The sequence below is a fragment of the Mustela lutreola genome, chromosome 4, assembly GCF_030435805.1.
Source record: "Mustela lutreola isolate mMusLut2 chromosome 4, mMusLut2.pri, whole genome shotgun sequence".
Classification (NCBI taxonomy): Eukaryota; Metazoa; Chordata; class Mammalia; order Carnivora; family Mustelidae; genus Mustela; species Mustela lutreola.
Genome location: NC_081293.1, coordinates 175326058 through 175348367, shown reverse-complemented (window position 1 = coordinate 175348367; position 22310 = coordinate 175326058). Strand labels below are relative to the sequence as shown.

Genomic DNA, 22310 nt, shown 5'->3' with positions numbered 1-22310 from the left:
TTCTTTCCATAGTTTGGCTATTGTGGACATTGCTGCTATAAACATTCGGGTGCACGTGCCCCTTTGGATCACTACGTTTGTATCTTTAGGGTAAATACCCAATAGTGCAATTGCTGGGTCATAGGGCAGTTCTATTTTCAACATTTTGAGGAACCTCCAGGCTGTTTTCCAGAGTAGCCGCACTAGCTTGCATTCCCACCAACAGTGTAGGAGGGTTCCCCTTTCTCCGCATCCTCGCCAGCATCTGTCATTTCCTGACTTGTTGATTTTAGCCATTCTGACTGGTGTGAGGTGATATCTCATTGTGGTTTTGATTTATATTTCCCTGATGCCGAGTGATGTGGATAACTTTTTCATGTGTCTGTTGGCCATCTGGATGTCTTCTTTGCAGAAATGTCTGTTCATGTCCTCTGCCCATTTCTTGATTGGATTATTTGTTCTTTGGGTGTTGAGTTTGCTAAGTTCTTTATAGATTTTGGACATTAGTCCTTTATCTGATATGTCGTTTGCAAATATCTTCTCCCATTCTGTCAGTTGTCTTTTGATTTTGTTAACTGTTTCCTTTGCTATGCAAAAGCTTTTGATCTTGATGAAATCCCAATAGTTCATTTTTGCCCTTGCTTCCCTTGCCTTTGGCGTTGTTCCTAGGAAGATGTTGCTACGGCTGAGGTCAAAGAGGTTGCTGCCTGTGTTCTCCTCAAGGATTTTTTTTTTTTTTAAGATTTATTTATTTATTTATTTGACAGAGAGAAATTACAAGTACACTGAGAGGCAGGCAGAGAGAGAGAGAGAAGGAAGCAGGCTCCCTGCTGAGCAGAGATCCCGATGCGGGACTCGATCCCAGGACCCTGAGATCATGACCTGAGCCGAAGGCAGCGGCTTAACCCACTGAGCCACCCAGGCGCCCTCTCCTCAAGGATTTTGATGGATTCCTTTCGCACATTGAGATCCTTCATCCATTTTGAGTCTATTTTCGTGTGTGGTGTAAAGAAATGGTCCAATTTCATTTTTCTGCATGTGGCTGTCCAATTTTCCCAGCACCATTTATTGAAGAGGCTGTCTTTTTTCCATTGGAAATTCTTTCCTGCTTTGTTGAAGATTAGTTGACCATAGAGTTGAGGGTCTATTTCTGGGCTCTCTATTCTGTTCCATTGATCTATGTGTCTGTTTTTGTGCCAGTACCATGCTGTCTTGATGATGACAGCTTTGTAATAGAGCTTGAAGTCCGGAATTGTGATGCCACCAACTTTGGCTTTCTTTTTCAATATCCCTTTGGCTATTCGAGGTCTTTTCTGGTTCCATATAAATTTTAGAATTATTTGTTCCATTTCTTTGAAAAAGATGGATGGTACTTTGATAGGAATTGCATTAAATGTGTAGATTGCTTTAGGTAGCATAGACATTTTCACAATATTTATTCTTCCAATCCAGGAGCATGGAACATTTTTCCATTTCTTTGTGTCTTCCTCGATTTCTTTCATGAGTACTTTATAGTTTTCTGAGTATAGATTCTGTACCTCTTTGGTTAGATTTATTCCTAGGTATCTTATGGTTTGGGGTACAATTGTAAATGGGATTGACTCCTTAATTTCTCTTTCTTCTGTCTTGCTGTAGGTGTAGAGAAAAGCAACTGATTAGATTTTGCATTGATTTTATATCCTGACACTTTACTGAATTGCTGTACAAGTTCTAGCAGTTTTGGAGTGGAGTCTTTTGGGTTTTCCACATATAGTATCATATCATCTGCGAAGAGTGATAATTTGACTTCTTCTTTGCCGATTTGGATGCCTTTAATTTCCTTTTGTTGTCTGATTGCTGAGGCTAGGACCTCTAGTACTATGTTGAATAGCAGTGGTGATAATGGACATCCCTGCCGTGTTCCTGACCTTAGCGGAAAAGCTTTCGGTTTTTCTCCATTGAGAATGATATTTGCGGTGGGTTTTTCATAGATGGCTTTGATGATATTGAGGTATGTGCCCTCTATCCCTGCACTTCGAAGAGTTTTCATCAGGAAGGGATGCTGTACTTTGTCAAATGCTTTTTCAGCATCTATTGAGAGTATCATATGGTTCTTGTTCTTTCTTTTATTGATGTGTTGTATCACATTGACTGATTTGCAGATGTTGAACCAACCTTGCAGCCCTGGAATAAATCCCACTTGGTCGTGGTGAATAATCCTTTTAATGTACTGTTGAATCCTATTGGCTAGTATTTTGTTGAGTATTTTCGCATCTGTGTTCATCAAGGATATTGGTTTATAGCTCTCTTTTTTGGTGGGATCCTTGTCTGGTTTTGGGATCAAGGTGATGCTGGCCTCATAAAATGAGTTTGGAAGTTTTCCTTCCATTTCAATTTTTTGGAACAGTTTCAGGAGAATAGGAATTAGTTCTTCTTTAAATGTTTGGTAGAATTCCCCCGGGAAGCCGTCTGGCCCTGGGCTTTTTTGTTTGTTTGGAGATTTTTAATGACTGTTTCAATCTCCTTACTGGTTATGGGTCTGTTCAGGCTTTCTATTTCTTCCTGGTTCAGTTGTGGTAGTTTATATGTTTCTAGGAATGCATCCATTTCTTCCAGATTGTCAAATTTATTGCCGTAGAGTTGCTCATAGTATGTTCTTATAAGAGTTTGTATTTCTTTGGTGTTAGTTGTGATCTCTCCTCTTTCATTCATGATTTTATTTATTTGGGTCCTTTCTCTTTTCTTTTTGATAAGTCGGGCCAGGGGTTTATCAATTTTATTAATTCTTTCAAAGAACCAGCTCCTATTGTTTTTTTGGTTTCTATTTCATTGATTTCTGCTCTGATCTTTATGATTTCTCTTCTCCTGCTGGGCTTAGGGTTTCTTTCTTGTTCTTTCTCCAGCTCCTTTAGCTGTAGGGTTAGGTTGTGTACCTGAGACCTTTCTTGTTTCTTGAGAAAGGCGTGTACTGCTATATATTTTCCTCTCAGGACTGCCTTTGTTGTGTCCGACAGATTTTGAACCATTGTATTTTCATTATCATTTGTTTCCATGATTTTTTTCAATTCTTCTTTAATTTCCGGGTGACCCATTCATTTTTTAGAAGGATGCTGTTTAGTCTCCATGTTTGGGTTCTTTTCAAACTTCCTTTTGTGGTTGAGTTCTACCTTTAGAGCATTGTGGTCTGAAAATATGCAGGGAATGATCCCAATCTTTTGATACCGGTTGAGTCCTGATTTAGGACCGAGGATGTGATCTATTCTGGAGAATGTTCCATGTGCACTAGAGAAGAATGTGTATTCTGTTGCTTTGGGATGAAATGTTCTGAATATATCTGTGATGTCCATCTGGTCCAGTGTGTCGTTTAAGGCCTTTATTTCCTTGCTGATCTTTTGCTTGGATGATCTGTCCATTTCAGTGAGGGGAGTGTTAAAGTCCCCTACTATTATTGTATTATTGTTGATGTGTTTCTTTGATTTTGTTATTAATTGGTTTATATAGTTGGCTGCTCCCACGTTGGGGGCATAGATATTTAAAATTGTTAAATCTTCTTGTTGGACAGACCCTCTGAGAATGATATAGTGTCCTTCCTCATTTCTTATTATAGTCTTTGGCTTAAAATCTAATTGATCTGATATAAGGATTGCCACTCCTGCTTTCTTCTGATGTCCATTAGCATGGTAAATTCTTTTCCACCCCCTCACTTTAAATCTGGAGGTGTCTTCAGGCTTAAAATGAGTTTCTTGGAGGCAGCATATAGATGGGTTTTGTTTTTTTATCCATTCTGATACCCTGTGTCTTTTGACAGGGGCATTTAGCCCATTAACATTCAGGGTAACTATTGAGAGATATGAATTTAGGGCCATTGTATTGCCTGTAAGGTGACTGTTACTGTATATGGTCTCTGTTCCTTTCTGATCTACCACTTGTAGGCTCTCTCTTTGCTTAGAGGACCCCTTTCAAGATTTCCTGTAGAGCTGGTTTGGTGTTTGCAAATTCTTTCAGTTGTTTGTCCTGGAAGCTTTTAATCTCTCCTTCTATTTTCAATGATAGCCTAGCTGGATATAGTATTCTGGGCTGCATGTTTTTCTCGCTTAGTGCTCTGAAAATATCATGCCAGCTCTTTCTGGCCTGCCAGGTCTCTGTGGATAAGTCAGCTGCCAATCTAATATTTTTACCATTGTATGTTACAGACTTCTTTTCCCGGGCTGCTTTCAGGATTTTCTCTTTGTCATTGAGACTTGTAAATTTTAGTATTAGGTGACGGGGTGTGGGCCTATTCTTACTGATTTTGAGGGGCATTCTCTGAACCTCCTGAATTTTGATGCTCGTTCCCTTTGCCATATTGGGGAAATTCTCCCCAAGAATTCTCTTCAGTATACCTTCTGCTCCCCTCTCTCTTTCTTCTTCTTCTGGAATCCCAATTATTCTAATGTTGTTTCGTCTTATGTGTCACTTATCTCTCAGATTCTCCCCTCGTGGTCCAGTAGCTGTTTGTCCCTCTTTTGCTCAGCTTCTTTATTCTCTGTCATTTGGTCTTCTATATCACTAATTCTTTCTTCTGCCTCATATCCTAGCAGTGAGAGCCTCCATTTTTTATTGCACTTCATTAATAGCTTTTTTAATTTCAACTTGGTTAGATTTTAGTTCTTTTTTTCTCCAGAAAGGGCTTTTATATCTCCCGAGAGGGTTTCTCTAATATCTTCCATGCCTTTTTCGAGTCCGACTAGAACCTTGAGAATTGTCATTCTGAACTCTAGATCTTACATATTACCAATATCTGTATTGATTAGGTCCCTAGCCTTGGTACTGCCTCTTGTTCTTTTTTTTTGTGGTGAATTTTTCCGTCTTGTCATTTTGTCCAGATAAGAGTATATGAAGGAGCAAGTAAAATACTAAAAGGGTGGCAACCCCAGGAAAATATGCTTTAACCAAATCAGAAGAGATCCCAAATCGTGAGGGGGATGAAAGGGGATAAAAAGAGGTTCAAAAAGGAAGAAAGAAAAAAAAAGAAAGAAAAATATAAAAAAATATATATATATATTAGATAAACTAGTTAAAAAACGTTTAAGAAAGAAAAGGGTACGGGCGCCTGAGTGCCTCAGTGGTTTAAACCGCTGCCTTCGGTTCAGGTCATGATCTCAGGGTCCTGGGATCGAGTCCCACATCGGGCTCTCTGCTCGGCAGGGAGCCTGCTTCCCTCTCACCCTCTTTGCCTGCCTCTCTGCCTACCTGTGATCTCTGTCAAATAAATAAATAAAATCTTTTTTTAAAAAAAGGGTAAAAGTTAAAAATAATTTTACCAGAAGGCAAGAGAAAAAAACAAATGAAAAAGAAAAAAATTAAATTAACTGCAAGACTAAAAAAAATCACAGGGAGAAAGCCTTGAATTCCGTGCTTTGCTTTCTCCTCCTCTGGAATTCTGCTGCTCTCCTTGGTATTGAAACCGCACTCTTTGGTAGGTGAACTTGGTCTTGGCTGGATTTCTTGTTGCTTTTCTGGACGAGGGGCCTGGTGTAGTGATTCTCAAGTGTCTTTGCCCCAGGCAGAATTGCACTGCCCTTACCAGTGGCGGGGCTGAGTAATTAGCTCGGGTTTGCTTTCAGGAGCTTTTGTTCCCTGAGCCCTTTCCGTAGAGTTCCGGAGGACGGGAATACAACTGGCGGCCTCCTGGTCTCCGGCCTGGAGGAGCCGAGAACCCGGGGCCCCACTCCTCAGTGCGCCCTCAGAGAACAGCGCCCAGTTACTTGCGTCTGACCTCCGGCCGCGCTCCAAGCTCACCGAGCCTGTGGCTGGTTCAAGGTAACCCTGAGCTGTGAGCTTACTGTCGGCTCTGTCTCTGTAGCCAGTTTTCCCATTCCAGTACCCGCAAGTTCTGCGACACTCAGACACCCTCGATCCTTCTGTGACCCTGCGGGACCTGAGGCCACCGTGACCCCGCGTGGACTTCACCCCGGTTTAGCCTCTGGAGCGATGTCCCTCAGCGGAACAGACTTTTAAAAGTCCTGATTTTGTGCTCCGTTGCTCCGCAGCTTGCCGGGACCCGGCCCCTCCCCCCGGGGTCTATCTTCCCGTCGCTTTGGATTCACGTATCCACCATTCCTACCTTTCAGAAAGTGGCTGTTTTTCTGTTTCCAGAATTGCTGTTCTTCTTCTCTTCGGTCTGCCTCTGCCAATAGATTTGCAGGTGTTTGCAATCTTTAGATAAGCTATCTAGCTGATCTCCTGCTAGCTGAAGTAGTCTCAGCCTGCTACTTCTCTGCCATCTTGACTCCTCTGCTTTGTATCACTCTTAATGGAAACTAAAATCGAATAGTTACATCCAAGATTATAACATTAAAAAAAAAAAACCTTTAGAAGTAAACTAGAGTTTCCATTTTTTCAAGATGCTGTCATGAGGGAGTTTGCAACATGGTTAAAACTTAATGTGCCATGTTCCTTGCTTGTAGCAATTAGCTTTTCGCTTATACATCCCAAAGGGTACTAGTTAGGTATATCCTTGGGAAAATTAGTACAATAATTACTGATAATTCTTTATATCTTCAGTATAGCTCTCAAGCATGGCCATGTGCAAGTCACTTAATATCTTTTTTCCCTCAGTTTTGCCCTCTTTTAAAAAGATATTACACGGGTGCCTGGGTGGCTCAGTTCGTGAAGCACCTCCTTTTGGCTCAGGTCTTGATCATAGCGTCCTGGGATTGAGCTTGCTTTGGGCTTCCTGCTGAGTGGCGAGCCTGTTTCTCCCTCTCCCTCTGCCTGCCACTCCCTTGCTTGTGTTCTTTCTCTCTTTGTCAAATAAATAAAATCTTCAAAAAAAATTTTAAAAAAGATGATTTTAGAATCTGCCTTCTAGGATAATGATATGTTCAGAATGTCTAGCAGTATAATTAGTACCTTCAAATCTTGCTTTCAGTTGTGATTTAGTACCATACTAAAGTAATTAACTGCTATGTGGATGTCAGCCTTTACTAACACTACTACTTCATATACTGAAGTGTTCACAGTATTGGAAAGTGGTATAGTAGTCCTTCTTCATGCATGGTTTTGCTCTCCACAGTTTGTTACGCACGGTCAGTCAACTGCTGTTTGGAAGTAGATGATCCTCCTTCTGACATAGTGTCGGAAGGTTAGTAGTAGCCTAACATTACGTTATAATGCCTACTCCATTCACCTCACTTCATCCGCTCACGTAGGTGTGTTTTATCATCTAACATTATCACAGGAAGGATGAGTATAGTACAATAAGATATTTTGAGAGAGATCCCACATTCACATGACTTTTATTACAATAGTTATAACAATTGTTTTACTTTTTGTTATTTTTAATCTCTGCCTAATTTATAAATTAAACTTCATCATAGATATGTAGGAAAAACATAGTATATATGGGATTTGTAGTGTCTGCAGTTTCAGGCATCTACTGGGGAGTCTTGGAATGTACACCCCATCGATAAAGGGGGACTACAGGATCTGAAGTCATAAATTGCCTGCATGGAACTCTGCCACTTTGCTGTGTGATTTGAGGCAGATTATTTATCTCTTTAACGTTGGGTTTTGCAAGCATTGAATGAGATTATAATAGTAATACATTTAAATGGAGTTGTATTTTAACGCACCTAATATAATTTTTGTCACATTCTAAGCATCAGTAAATGTTTGCTTTCTATAGTTACGTTTAATGCAGTTATTATTTTGTTTGCTACTGTTTGAGAAATTACCTCAAAAAGTAATGGCCTAAAGGAACAACAAATGTTTATCATCTTGTTTCTGTGGGACAGGGAATCAGGAGTGACCTAGCTGGGTGATTCTGGTTGGATGTCTCTTTTTTTTTTTTTTTAAGATTTTATTTATTTATTTGACAGAGAGAGAGATCACAAGTAGGCAGAGAGGCAGGCAGAGAGAGAGAGGAAGGGAAGCAGGCTCCCTGCTGAGCAGAGAGCCTGATGCAGGACTCGATCCCAGGACCCTGAGATCATGACCTGAGCCGAAGGCAGCGGCTTAACCCACTGAGCCGCCCTGGTTGGATGTCTCTTAAGAAATTTCAGTGAAGATGTCAGAGGTGCTGTGGTCATCTGAATGTTATTTTGAACCTAATGGCTATACATTTTATATTTTCCAGACTATGTCTTCAGCAGTGGTACAGCTATATGCAGCAGATCGTAACTGTATGTGGTCAAAGAAGTGCAGCGGTGTCGCTTGTCTTGTTAAGGACAATCCACAGAGATCTTATTTTTTAAGAATATTTGATATTAAGGTGAGTTTTATTTCCACTTTAAACTGTAGGTAAATAGGTTTTTTAACCTCAGTTATAATTATTTTTATATTTAAATATATTGTTAAATATATAATTTTTGTTCATCTTGTGTATATTTTTTTAAATTATACTTAATATTTGAAGAGTGAGGCTTGCTTTTAGAAAATGAAGCATGGGCATTGCAACCAAACAGGAATAGGTTGTAAGCCAGAACATGAAGAGTTCCCTGTTTTATCTTTCTACAGCCACTACACATTAAAGGATTTTTCTGTTTTTTTGTTTTGTTTTTTTTTGTTTTAATATCTTTACATCTTGGGCTTTCTCTGTATTCTCTCTTTTTCTACTGGTGCTCCTTTATTCCAAGCATATATAATCCTTTCAGGGAACTATAAAAGTATATTTTAGTTTAGTATATACTGTTAATTACTTCAGTCTAGGTTTAAAGCACGATACACTACCTATAATAATGTATTTGCAACTTATACCTATGTTGAGACAACAGTAACAATGTTCAGATTTTCACAGCTTTGTACCTCACACATTCAAACACAAATCCACATTGTTCTAGATTGGATGCCCATTCTCAGGTATTCACCCTCTTACAGTTACTGTAGAAGTAATTACCTTTGTGCAGAGATGAATCTCCATTTATCTTTTGAAACCTTTTTTATAGGGGACCCCCGGGTGGCTCAGTCAGTAAAGCGTCTGCCTTTGGCTCAGGTCATGATCCCAGTTTCCTGGGATCAAATCCCGCGTTGGGCTCCTTGCTCAGCAGGGAGCCTGCTTCTCCCTCTGCCTGCCTCTTTCTCTCTCTAACAAATAAATAAATTAAAAAAAAAAAAACCTTTTCTATATGTAGGCTTCTGTAATATTTGTATGTGGCAATAAGTATAATGGAATAATTACCAAAAAAATGTTTTTGAACTCTCCTGGATGATACTTAAGATAGATAGATTGTAATTAAACTGTTTTACTTCTCTGGGCCTTGGTTTATTTATTTGTAAAATGGGAGAACCATTTGGGCCTATTGCAAAGTGTTTCCCTGAGATTAAATAAGATTTAAGTTACTGTGCTTTGTAGCTTTGTGCTACTTAACATTTACTTCTCCATACCACAAGATGTGGCATACTCCCGTGAGCAGTGGCTTACTGTGGCACTGATTCTGGGGGATAGGGAACACATGCAGAGTTTGAAAGAAACTGTTTAGTTTTTAGTTTGTTGTTTTTTTTTTTTAACATATTTCTCATCACCAGTGAGAAGCACTATTCAGAAATCAAGTGCAATAAAGCTTCACTAAGAAAGGAATTGCATTGTATGTGTATATAGTGTTTTCTAAATATTTTAAAGTCATGGTCTAGGTAGAACCTTGCTTTTGAAATAGGACAATACTTAAATTTCTCTAACCATTTACTTCTAATTTTAGATAACCATTGCTGAATACTTTCACTTAGCCACCTTTGGTAGTAGGTTAATTATATTTCTTCTACTGTAGCCACAGATAAGAAAATCCAGTCATCTATGGTTCTCTCAACCATACTTTAACCTTGGTGCACTTTAATTATCAGTCTCTTTTTGCACATGATTGACACTAACTACTCTTACCAGTATTTAATTAGAGGGCCACTATGTAAAAGTTAGGAATTCAAAAATTGTTAATGAATAGTACAGAGAGGCTATATTTGACCCTCTCAGCATTTACAAAATTGAGGAAAAGAGCATGAAATGTTCCTATAATATTTGATGGCACACAGTCTATTACTGATGGAACTATGCATTGATAATCAGTGCATGTACAACAGTATTCTAGTCCTTCTGTCTAACATTGATGATCTAGTAATTGTTCTAGGTTAATATTTGACTGAGTAACTATTTGGGAATACAAGGCTAATGAGATAGTGTCTTAGCATACTGACTTAAACTCATTTGATATGTAGTTTTTTGAAAGAAAAATCCAGAATTTACTCTTTTGTTAAGAAATTACTGATTAAATTATATGTTATTTATGTTTTATACGTGTGTGTGTGTGTTTTCTGTGCCTGTATAACTTATTGTTAATGTAAACAATTCCCTGAATATGAGTCATCTATCTTGTTTTATTCCTGGAGATTATCTTTTTGGTAACTCTTATTTTAACCTTTTTCTAGGATGGGAAACTATTGTGGGAACAAGAGCTATACAATAACTTTGTATATAATAGTCCTAGAGGATATTTTCATACCTTTGCTGGAGATGTAAGTCATATTATTTTTTATTGCCCTGTTTAATGTAATTTTTTTTGTTTGTTCATCTGGCTTTTGTTTTGTTTAAGATTTTACTTATTTATTTGACAGAGAGAGAGAGAGACAGTGAGAGAGGAAACACAGGTAGGGAGAGCAGGAGAGGGAGAACAGGCCTCCTACTGAGCAGGGAGCCCGATGTGGAGCTCGGTCCCATAATTGTTTTAATACTTGTTTGTGGAAAGCATTTATGAGCTTTCCATGTAAACACTATATAGAGTAAAAATAATTATTTTACCTTTAAAAGGTTCTTCATAGGGGCACCTGGGTGGCTCAGTCAGTTAAGCATCTGCCTTCTGCTCAGATCATGATCCTGGAATCCTGGGATCGAGCCCCGCATTGAGCTCCCTGCGGGAAGCCTTTTCTCCCTCTCTCACTCCCTCTGCTTTGTGTTCTCTCTCACTGTCTCTCTTTCTCTGTCAAATAAATAAATAAAATCTTTAAAAAAAAAAAAGCTGAATAGAAGAAATGGCTTAGACTTTAAAGGGCCAAAAAAAAAAAAGAAAAAAAAAAGTTTCCAAAGAGTACCATAAATATAATTTGCTGTGTAGAAAAGAAATTTGTTTTTTCATCATCTTTGTCTTTGGACAGAGAGCTTTATCTTTCTGGGATTTAGTGTTCTTATGTATAAAAATGAAGTCTTAATTGCCCACTAATCCATGGTATGTTTTAAATATTGATGTTATATTGCCATTCAAATTATTTTGTGAAAGAATAGTTTGTGGCCTAGGAGAGTGCTAAAATACAATAAATGCGTGTAGGGGGAGAATAGAATATGAAGAAATTTATTGCATATACTCGAGGAAGATGTTAGAAGGATTTCTATACCATATGCTGACAGAGATTGTCTGAGTGACTAGGTTATAGGTGATTTTAATTTTCTTTATTTTTGTATTTTTATTTCCTAAATTTTATATAGTGAGGAAAAAAGGTTAGATGATATATAGTTTCAAAAATTTTTCTTCTCTAGCTGTTATTTTTCACATTTTTCTTAATAAAATATGAATATATCTACACATATAAAAGTGTGCATAAAATGCCATTATCAATGTCAGTCTTTTCATATTTTTAATACTTTATCTGAATTAAGGTTATAATATAAATAATACCTACAGTTGAGCTGTAAAATAAAAACATAACCTAGTAAAGATAGAGCTGACCTGCATTTGACCAACTTTTCCAGTGTTTGCTATTCTAAAATCCGTATTATTTTGTAGAGTTCTATTGAAAGATCACATTCAATTTGCTATTTTTGTTGTCATTGTTGAAGATGGAGTATTCCATTTAATATTTGAATGTGCGTTATGAGAGGCAACTTATCTATTAGTAGTCTTTTACTTTGCCTTCTCCATGCTTTCAGTATTCTTCAGTTATTCAGATAAAATTAAAACTAAGCTTAAACTAAGCTCTTGTCTGCTAGTAAACTTAGCTTTCTTCAGAAATGTACTTTGTTATCGATTTTTTTCATTAAAGCTAGATTCATGTTTTCTGTTGTTTACCTTTTTAAATAAAAATATTTCAGACTTGTCAAGTTGCTCTTAATTTTGCCAATGAAGAAGAAGCAAAAAAATTCCGGAAAGCAGTTACAGACTTGTTGGGCCGGAGACAAAGGAAATCTGGTAAACTTTTTTCTTTTTTTTTTTAAACAGGAGCTGGCTCATGGGACAGAATGGGCCCACACCTGTTTTTATAAATAAAGTTTTAGTGAGACAAACCTACACTCATTGGTTTACATTTTGTCTGTTGCCAGAACAACAGTTGGGTGGTTACAACAAAGACTGTATGGTACACAAAGCCTAAAATATTTATTCTCTGGCCCCTTACCAAAAAAAAAAAAAAAAAAAAAAAAATTCATTAGGACTTATTTAAGAACTATTTTTATTAAGAACTATTTTTTTTCAGATTTACTGAAGAATTCATTCTGATAATCTGTCTTGTTGATAACATGCCATATATACTGACTCTAAAACTTGCATTTTTATGGCTTTGTTCTTAACTTACATTCTTAGCATATTTAATACTTTGTGACAAAGACTTTTTAGGCAAGCCTAGAAGCGAACAAGCAAAGTTGCAAACAAAATTTGTAAGCATTGTTTTGTCTCTATTTTGTCTCTAATGTTGTCTATCATAAATCCATAAAAAACTTAATGTATGAGACTATAATACACATAAAATAATTAGAGAATGCTCTAGTCTAGTATACAATTTTAAATTTATTGATATAGAAATACTTGACAACAGTATACTAGGCCTTTCTGTTGTCAAGTGGGAGAAGGGTGATTAGGAAAGGTGAACCTCTCTAAAACCATCATCTTAAGAAGATCAGTTTTCAGAGAAAGAGCATGTGTGAGTTGTGATCACCAAATCGTTCGCCTTCAAACTAGCCAGGCTGTATAATCCTTGGGAAGTTTTTCTATACATCTGGGGGTACATGTTAGCCTAGTTTTGAAGATCAGTGTATTCCAGGTTGTGCTTTACCACTAAGAGGGACTAAACCTTGAAAAAATAAGACATTGGATCCAGAAAACAGGAATGTAAAATCATGTATTCCATTTTGTACATCTTTACTGTTATTTTAATGGTTTTCAAGAGGGAGGTGAGGTAAAATGAAATGAAATAAAATGAAGTGAAAATAAAATGAACTAAGTTGTTGCCTCACAACAACAATAGATGTTGCCTTCTTATTATACCTTAACTGCAATGAATAAATAGAATTATTAGGGACCTATTTTTTCTTACTACTTTTTAGGAATGAGGACATTTACTACTTGATTTCTTGCAGGAAAGGATTTAAAGATAAAGAATAGTTTATGGTTCTGTGACATAATTAGGTGCTAGGCCAGGGGCTCCTTATAGTCAATATATGTGACATTTCCAAATCAAACAAGTAAAAAATATTTCTTAAAATATAGACTAATTGACTTTGAAATAGGAAGGTCCCTAAAGGCATCTTTCAGCTGGTATAGGAATTTTGCTTTATGTAGTTCCTAAACTTTTAAGCATGGTGTTTCAGAAGCAGAAAGGTCATCTTAGGGAGGCAGCTGATAGATTCCTGGGTAGGGATCTATTCTACTTCTGCTAATTCAAACTCCAGCCTCACCTCTCTTTAATTTAGATGCATGGAGTCTGACTTTTGGAGCAATAAAAAATTAGTCTATTTTCTTTTCCTCCCAGTAGCCATTTAATATTGGAAGCCATCTATCATGTTCTCATGCCTTTACTTCTTTACCTTAACCTGTTTCAGTTTCTTACTCCTCTCATGATGTACTTTATAGATGCATCATCCCAAATACTGTACTCTGAAGCCACTGTATATTTTTATGTCTTCTTCAGAAGGTCCAGATTTGAAGAAATGATCCAGCTTCAAATACAGTAGTCATATTGAACACAGTACTCCACAAGTAGTTTTACTAGTTGGTACTAAAATACCTCTTGATATGATTAAATCACTGTTCTGCAAATATTTCTAGCAGATACCTCATACCAGCAGCTCCCATTCTTCCTTATTCAACCAAACCCTCCCTTTTTTTTAATGTGAATGGCTCTCAAGCCAGGTTGGCATCTTATTTGTAAATTACTTTTTAGAACTTATCCTCTGAACTTTATATTTATGTCAGTGTATTTCCATATCTGTGTTATCAGTTAAAGTATTTCCTCTCTGGTTGCAGAGATAACATCACCTGGGAAATGGGAGATTGACATTCATTGACATAGATGGGACTTGCTTATGTCCAGTGTTTCAGAAAGTTACTTCATCAGACCACCAGATGGAGTAATAAATTGATTATTTCCTATTGCCAGGATTTTTTAACTTATTCCCCAGTTAAATCCTATTAATTTTAGTTTATGGCTGTCTGTAAACTGATAATTATATCATTATTTATGGGTATTTCTCTTATAATTTGGGTTAATTTTGTATTAGAAAATCTTTCTGGAAATTACATTTGTTTAAAATTCTTCAACCACTTTTGAATTTCTTAAAGCTAAAATGATACCAAACTTCATATGTAAGAGTCTGAGTACAAAGGATTGATAGTTCTCCTGGTTTTACTCCTTTCTGATCTGCTATAGCTTTTTGTTATTTTTGGTTTGCTTTAGTGATCAAATGTTTCTGAGTATTTTCATTACTCTTGTGCTTTCATTGTGTCCCCGTAGCTTTGAAAACTCTCCATACACTGATGCCTCCCAAAGTTTTGTCCTCATTGTTGACCTTTCCCCCAACCTTCAAACTTGTTTACTTCAACTGAGCATCAGGATAACCTTAAACTTAACTTGTCTGAGCAGAACATCTGATCTATGTTCCCTGACCCCAGTTAGACCCATTCCTACTCTTTCCCGTGTATTCCCCAACTTGGTAAAAGGCTCCACTCTGGCTCACCGTGGTCTCTTATAAATCCTATCAGTGAGCCTGTTGTCTCTTCAGAAACATATCGTGGATCTAATTCTCTTCACCTCTGCTACCCCTCTAATCGAAGCCCCCTTTATCTGTCATCTGGACTACCATAACTTCCTCACTAGTCTCCCTGCTGCCACTCAGATTTCTTTTCCACATAGTAGCCTAAGTTATCTTTTAAAAACATTAGATTATGTTGGCCCTATTAAACCCTATAAGAGCTTCCTATCATATATAGAATACAATCTGTATTCCTTACCATGGCCTGTGGGACCCTACATGATCCAGTCCCTGGGTCTCCTTCTGACTGCCTCCTTTTACTCTTCTGTTGGCTCACTCTGGTCCAAGCTTCATGATGTTCCTTCATGCTGTTCCCTCCTTAGGCCTTTAAATACGTTGTTCCTTATTTTATTCAGATGTCACTTCCTTAGAGAAACCTTTTTTAGCCACTTATACATTGACTTAAGAATAAGACAGAGTTTGGGTAGATTAATTCTTTATGTTGATTTTTGTATTGCATATGTCTGATAATATTATTTTGATTTATTTTCTAACAGAGAAAAGACGAGACCCCCCAAATGGTAAGCTCTTTGATACAAATTATTGATCTAGAAGATTTTAGGTTGTTGTTTAATCCTTTAGAAACATGTATCATACATTAATACTTAAATATTTAATATCTGTGATCAAATACTGTAGTTTATTGTGTCATTTTAAAATAACAAAGATGAATCTTAGAAATGTACTATTTTTTGGCTTTTTTATAGGATGAAGGAGGACTATGTAGGGTGAAGATCACTATTACTTATATCTTCATTCTATATTGACAAGTTTATAAACTGATCTTGACTTAATATCTTCTTTAAAGATAGCAAATTTTGTGTAGCATACTTGTTCGTTTCTTTCTTTAAGATTTATGTTTCTTATTTCCAAATACTATTTCACACTGGTAATACGAAACTAGTCCCTGTGAGAATGAGCACTGACTTTAATGGAGTGCATAGAACTAATAGTAGCTTTATATTATCCTTTTTAATTTCATGATGAGCACTTGAAGTATTGAGAATTCTTTAAAAAAAAAAAAAGTATACCAGAAAAGTATATATTCCAAAATGAAGTAGAATTCCAAAATAAAAAGGACAAAGCCCCAGATCATTAGGGCAGAGATTCACATCTTGGACTCTGTAAACACTCCTTGAAATATAGTGTACTAAATTCTTAAGTGTATATATTTTCTATGGGGACAGAGGATGCAGAGATTGCATCACATTGAAATTGGGTGGCTGACCCTGTGGAGGTATGGAACTATTGCTCCAGGAACCTTCGTTATAATGGAGGGTATGGCTTTTTTTTTTTTTTTAAAGCATCTCACATCCTCTCATCAGAATTTAGATAGCTTATTCTGGGACACAAATAATATATGATAGCTGTTGAGGATTGTTAGGGTTTGTATCTTTTAAACAGATATATTGCTTTCTGATTTGTCCTTAAATTTTTTTCCTGATACAAAAACATGAATCAAATACTGCTGTAGTCAATTTTGGATTATTTACCTTATTATAATTAAAAAAAAAAAATCACGTTCAGTAAGGCTTACCCTCTGCCAAGTAATGTATACTTTGGCTTTATCTTTTAAATGGAAATTTTAATACTTATTTTATAGAAATGCTGTGGAGATTAAATGAAGTAATCAAAGTACTTAGCATAGCACTTACTAAAACCTAGCTATCATGATGAAGACAATAACAACAGTAATTACAGCAGCTACTATTTAATGATCATTTACTACCAGCCAGGCACTCTCCAGGAGTCTTATGAAGTGGCTGCTATTATCCCCGTTTTATAGAAGACCAAACAGGGACACAAATGAGTATCTTGCTCAGGGTCACAAATCTAGTAAGTGGTACAGAAGAATTCAGTCTCAAGCAGTCTTAACTCCACAGCCCAGCCCCTTTATCACTATGCTACGTCCATAAGATTTTGAAGGAGAAACTGAGACCTAGACAGGGTAAATAACATGCCTTAAGTAACGCCACTGTTAACGTGGTAGAGGCAGAGGAAGCAGAAGCAGCTGACTCAGAAGTCATTCATTTGTGAAATCTTACAGCAGTGTTAGAATTTTCTCCCTGTTGCATGCTCAATATTTTAATCATTTTGAATTTATTATTCTGCATTCTTGAAGCATGTGTTGAGTACCAGTGGGGAAGGCTTCCTGGAAGTGGCATCTTTGGGAAAAGTAACCTGAGATATTAAAGTATAGATGTTGCAATTAAAGTTAACAGTATATTAAACTGATAAGAACAGATACTACACTTGATCTTAGCCAAAAGGCCAAGAAGCGATAATAAAGTTAACAATATAAGTGTTTTATGGAGTTTTCAAAATTTTAATCTTTTCAGTACATATAAAATGTATTTCTGAAGAGGTACCTAATCCATGAATACAAGGAATTTGGATATTCTTTTTTTGTTTGTTTTTTAAGATTTTATTTATTTGTTTATGTATTTATTTAAGAGAGAGCTCTGAGTGGGAGGAGGAGCAGAGAGCAGAGGGGGAGAAAGAGGGACAAGTAGTTTCTGTACTGAGATTATGACCTGAGCTTAGACCAAGAGTCTAACACTTAATTGACTGAGCCACGCAGGCACCCCATGAATTTGAATATTCTTTATGTGACAGTGGTGTCTTGCAATTTTATTATTCCTGGTAGGAGAGGTACTCATAATAAGAGTTTCTTTCTCTGTGATAGCTCTTGGTTTTAAATATTTAGTTCTTTAGTTTAACCCTTTTGGTGCAGTGATCCCAAACGTCTTTTCATTAAATGAGAGTTTAAAAGGTATCATGAAAAGGCAAAAATATATGGCATGTATTGCCAGAATTTGTATATTTTCTTATAAAATATACATATAATATGTATTAACATATTGCATACACAGTAAAGGATAAAATAATTATTAAAAGAAGTTTTAATATTTTTTTCCTGCAGTGCAGTCACTCCCCACTATGTGGAGACCACTGTTTTGAAGGCAGCATATTACTTTTTTGCATTTGGTACACTACTACCAGGTGCACTGGACACCTTATCCACCTTGCTGTGTCCCTGCAGGTGCTTTGTCTTAAATCCCCATATGGATTATCAGTTTAGTAGACATTTTCAAATTGTAACTATTGAAAAGACACTTTATGTAGAAGTAGCATATATTCCTGAAATGCAATTCAGTGTCTTCCTCACTAACTCCTAATCCATACATCTTTCTTTTTTCTTTATTGGTCAGTCTCACCTTTTAGCTTAGACGCTTTCCAATGATTTGTTCTCAGCTTCATGACTGCTTGACATCAGAGGCCTCTGGGCCACCTGTTTCTCAACTATTTTACCTTGGTGAGAGTTCTCTGCTTTTTATGTAATTAAGGGGAAGACTTTAGTTTGTTCTTTTAGTTTTAAAATTAACTAGAAATGCTGTTCAGTGAGAATATTAAAAAGCCTTTTCTGTGACAGTTGTCTTTAATCAGAAAATGGTAATTTGTCATTTGACTAGTTTTTTTTTTTTTTTTTAAAGAAGGGAAACAATCCCCTTAGTGTATGTTCTTAGGATGAGTATAATTTTATAAATGGAATACTTAATTTTTACTAGAAGTGATTTAGGCGTATCTCCATTACCAGATCTTCGATAAACTTCATTTAAAAATGACTGTACCTTACACCAGTTGTCACTTTTGGAAACAAATATTTAATTGGGCTTTACAACATCATTTTAAACTAATTTCCAAACACCTTCAAACTCTAAAGTAAATGACTATTATCAACAGAGATAACCAAGTACCTAATCTCATGATTATGTAGGAATTTTTTTTCCTAAATTTTAAAAGTTACTAGTAAATATTTATTGAATGATAAACTGTTAAACTATATAAATTGAGAGAACTAATTGGTAAGGAAATAATATATGACAACATTGGTAAAGTTAGCATTATCAGTCACCTTGTGGTTTGACATTAGTGTAAAAGTACAGTAGTAGTTAATGGATTAGGAATCAAGAAAGCAGAGTTCACCTTTGCTTTTTGTCCCTAATTCTGTGACTTTAGACAGGTCACCTGACACTTCTCATCCTTAGTTTTCATCTATAAGATGAAAAGTGTGGAAAAACTCTCTATAATTTCCCAGGTAACGTAGCTAATACTAATTTTCTGTTTGTCTCTATAATTTGAATTTTCCTGTATAAACTTAACTAAATAATGTTTTAACTAGTACTAAAAAAAATCATGTGTAATTACACTAAATAGCTAATTCAAAGGCTTTATAAACTGCTTGGCAGTAACAGTATATCCATACTTCCTCTTGGGGTAGAAGGAGGAGGGGAAACCCAGTCTGACTACAGTATGAATTAAACTTTGCTATTCGTTCCACATACCCCTTGTATTTTGTTCCTGTCTTCTTTATTCTTAAGCTTTTTTCAGAGATGGCTGAATTATTTTCTTTAGTGAGATATGTATCAGGCTTATAAGAATCTTAATTTTATGAAATTTCCCAGGAAAGAATTTGTTAATTTGGATAATGAAAACTATTAAGCTTCTTCACTTTACCCAACTCTATTACCATTTAAAATATCCATGGTATAATAATAACTTTCATATAACCTAAAGCAGCAGAATATTTTCTTTTTTTTTTCTAAAAACTAATAGTTTGGTTTTTTCTTTTTTTTTTTATGGTGAATCTGGTTGCTCCTTTATAGTTGCTCTTTGAACATCTATTTCAGGAGGGGTGGTAAGGTACAAGGAGAGTGTCTCATTCTGATACTCCTAAATCAGTCTAAGTTAATCCTTAAATTATATTAAGTATAAAGAAAAGAGTAAGTAGTGATTTGTGGCATCTTACCATGGATGGTGTAGCTGAATACTGAGTTTTAAAGTTATAAATAAAAGAGGGAAGGCAGAAAAGGAAGGATGAGAAGGAGAAACAGATCAGTAGATAAACCTTTGAGTATAACACAGATTTGACCCTCTAACACTTGGATCCCGGGTATTCTCAATAAGTCCTTTACTTTGTGAAACTGCAGTAAACACAAATCTGATATGTGAACAAATTTGAAAATCCTAGTCTTTATCTACTATTTCATCAGCCTTCTGTATTGCATAACTAACCTTTAATTTTCAATCCTGTTATTTTTATTATTCCTTGACACTGAATCAGCTTGTTTTAATGGTCTTACCCATATTATTCACTAGGTTCCATTTTTTTCAGATAACAATTTCTTTATTTCTTGCCAATGTAAGCAACTTCCTTTAGAAATTTATATGAAAAAATTTTATATGAAATACAAATAGAACTTTTAGATGCTTACATGTAAGTAGACTTTGATTATGAAGAGAAAAGAGCTGAAATTTGGTGATACTAAAAATACAAATCTTTCCAAATTGTTTACTCGTCCGATAAGGTGTTAGATGGCTTTTGTAAATTATTTTAGCTCTATTTCATCTTGAATAGTAGAGTTGAAAGAGAGAACATGGGATATATATAATTTATCCATTTAGATAAACATTGTTCTTTCAGGTAACTTTAATCAATAGGCTACATTTGAGGTTTTAGTGCAATTGAAGAAATACAGTCAAATTGACATTTATTTATCACCTAATTTACTTTAGCCTATAATTTCTTGGGATTTCTGTATTCCATTGTATTGGGGTATTCATGGCAAAGATTTATGACAGTGGAAAGATATAAAACAAAATCAAAGGGAGAGACATAAGGGGTTAGGTCTGAGGGAAATTACATATAACTTTGCCATAGTCTTCTCCCATTGGAGTCAAAGGGAATGCACATAATTCCTTTGATATGTTGTTACAACACATGGTAAATGTCTAAAGGAGAAACTCACTAGGCACTCAGTGCCCAGAGTTTATCGGGGGCTACTCACATAAGGCCTCCTATGTCTAGCACATACCAAGGTACTAGACTCCCAGAAGGAAAGCAGGTGTTTAGCATAAGCACGTTGTTAGCACAAATAGTTGAGGCACAATGGGCCCATCTTATCAGGGAATGATAAAAACCCTCTTGGAATCCCCATTTCCAGATGCCAGCTCAGAGCTAACCTTACAAGCAGCCCTTTCTAAGGATGACAGACTTGGGCCTGCTATGTTAACTGTTTCTCTGGGCCGTAGTGGTTCCATTTTATACAGCATTTGAAAGTTGTCATTAATGTACTTATCTCATAGGAATTTAGTCTAATAAATGGACTCTCTAAGGAACAGGTGATGCCATTTAGTTAAATTTATAAGGCATTTTTAAATTGAATACATTTCATTTAGACTCGTGCTTTTAAAGCCAAGAATATTTTTGTGAATTATAAAAAACAGGTTTTGTATATTATATTTAAGGTCACTCCTAAAGGTGTGTTGATAATATCTGAAGATGTCAGAGATCGTTTCACTGTTGATTATTGTGGAAGATGAATGTTTTGAGAATTTTTCCATCTCAGTTTTGAGCCCTGTACTTCCAGTAGTCAAAGTGTATGTATACCGATAGAGAAAACGTTATTGGACCTACATACGGTATTTTGAAAATAATAATAGTAATAATTGTATAAGTACTTTTTTTCCCCTCATAGACTAATAAAGTTGAAACAAAGAAGTAAGACTAGATTTTTTGTCAGATTTTTTTTTAAAGTGTATGCTCTTTCTAATTTTTATTATTCTTATTATGCCATATATAGCACTTTGCCACAAGTAATGGGTTGTGTGTGTGAGGCTATTATAATCAAAATTTAAGGGATTAGACCAATTAAATTTAAATTTTACTGAGAATTTTTTTTTCATGAGATTTAATGTTATAAAAATACAAATTCTCTTTGAAGTAACATCTATGCTTATGTGCTTAAGAATTTATTATATGCTTTTGAAATTTCGGTAGTACTTTATCCATTATTTATAAAAAATTAACATGCAACTTTAAAATTTAAATAATTTATATTAGTGAAACGGTCCTACTTCAGAGAAAGATATTTAAATTACAAATTATGAATGTAATAATTGTTATCTTAAATTATATCCCTTTTATATTGTTTTACAGGTCCTAATCTACCCATGGCAACAGTTGATATAAAAAATCCGGAAATCACAACCAATAGATTTTATGGTCCACAGGTCAACAACATCTCCCATACCAAAGAAAAGAAAAAAGGAAAAGCTAAAAAGAAGAGATTAACCAAGGCAGATATCGGAACACCAAGCAATTTCCAGTAAGAGTTCTTTTGTTTTTCTTATCTTTCAATTAACTTACTCCTGCTCCTGATTTTTACCTTGTTAGGAAATTTTGTTTTCTTCTACATTTATCATTTGCATACTTTTTTCTCTATAGATTTTGTTGGAATTGTTTGTGTATGTGTGTGTGTATTTAAGGCTATTGCTCAGTAGACTTTTTGAATCTTACAGTTTATTT

The 22310-nt window shown here is 35.7% G+C and overlaps 1 protein-coding gene and 1 pseudogene across 1 annotated transcript in view; one reads left to right on the top strand and one right to left on the bottom strand.

The window, feature by feature from the left end:
• WASL (WASP like actin nucleation promoting factor) overlaps positions 1 to 22310 on the top strand; it is a 73899-nt gene that overhangs the window by 35004 nt on the left and 16585 nt on the right. Inside the window, exons 2-6 of the mRNA XM_059171739.1 lie at positions 8078 to 8212; positions 10357 to 10443; positions 12011 to 12107; positions 15439 to 15462; positions 21942 to 22110. Of these exons, the coding sequence (XP_059027722.1) occupies positions 8078 to 8212; positions 10357 to 10443; positions 12011 to 12107; positions 15439 to 15462; positions 21942 to 22110 (512 nt within the window). The remainder of the gene's footprint in view (positions 1 to 8077; positions 8213 to 10356; positions 10444 to 12010; positions 12108 to 15438; positions 15463 to 21941; positions 22111 to 22310) is intronic.
• On the bottom strand, positions 17113 to 17224 carry LOC131830842 (U2 spliceosomal RNA; annotated as a pseudogene).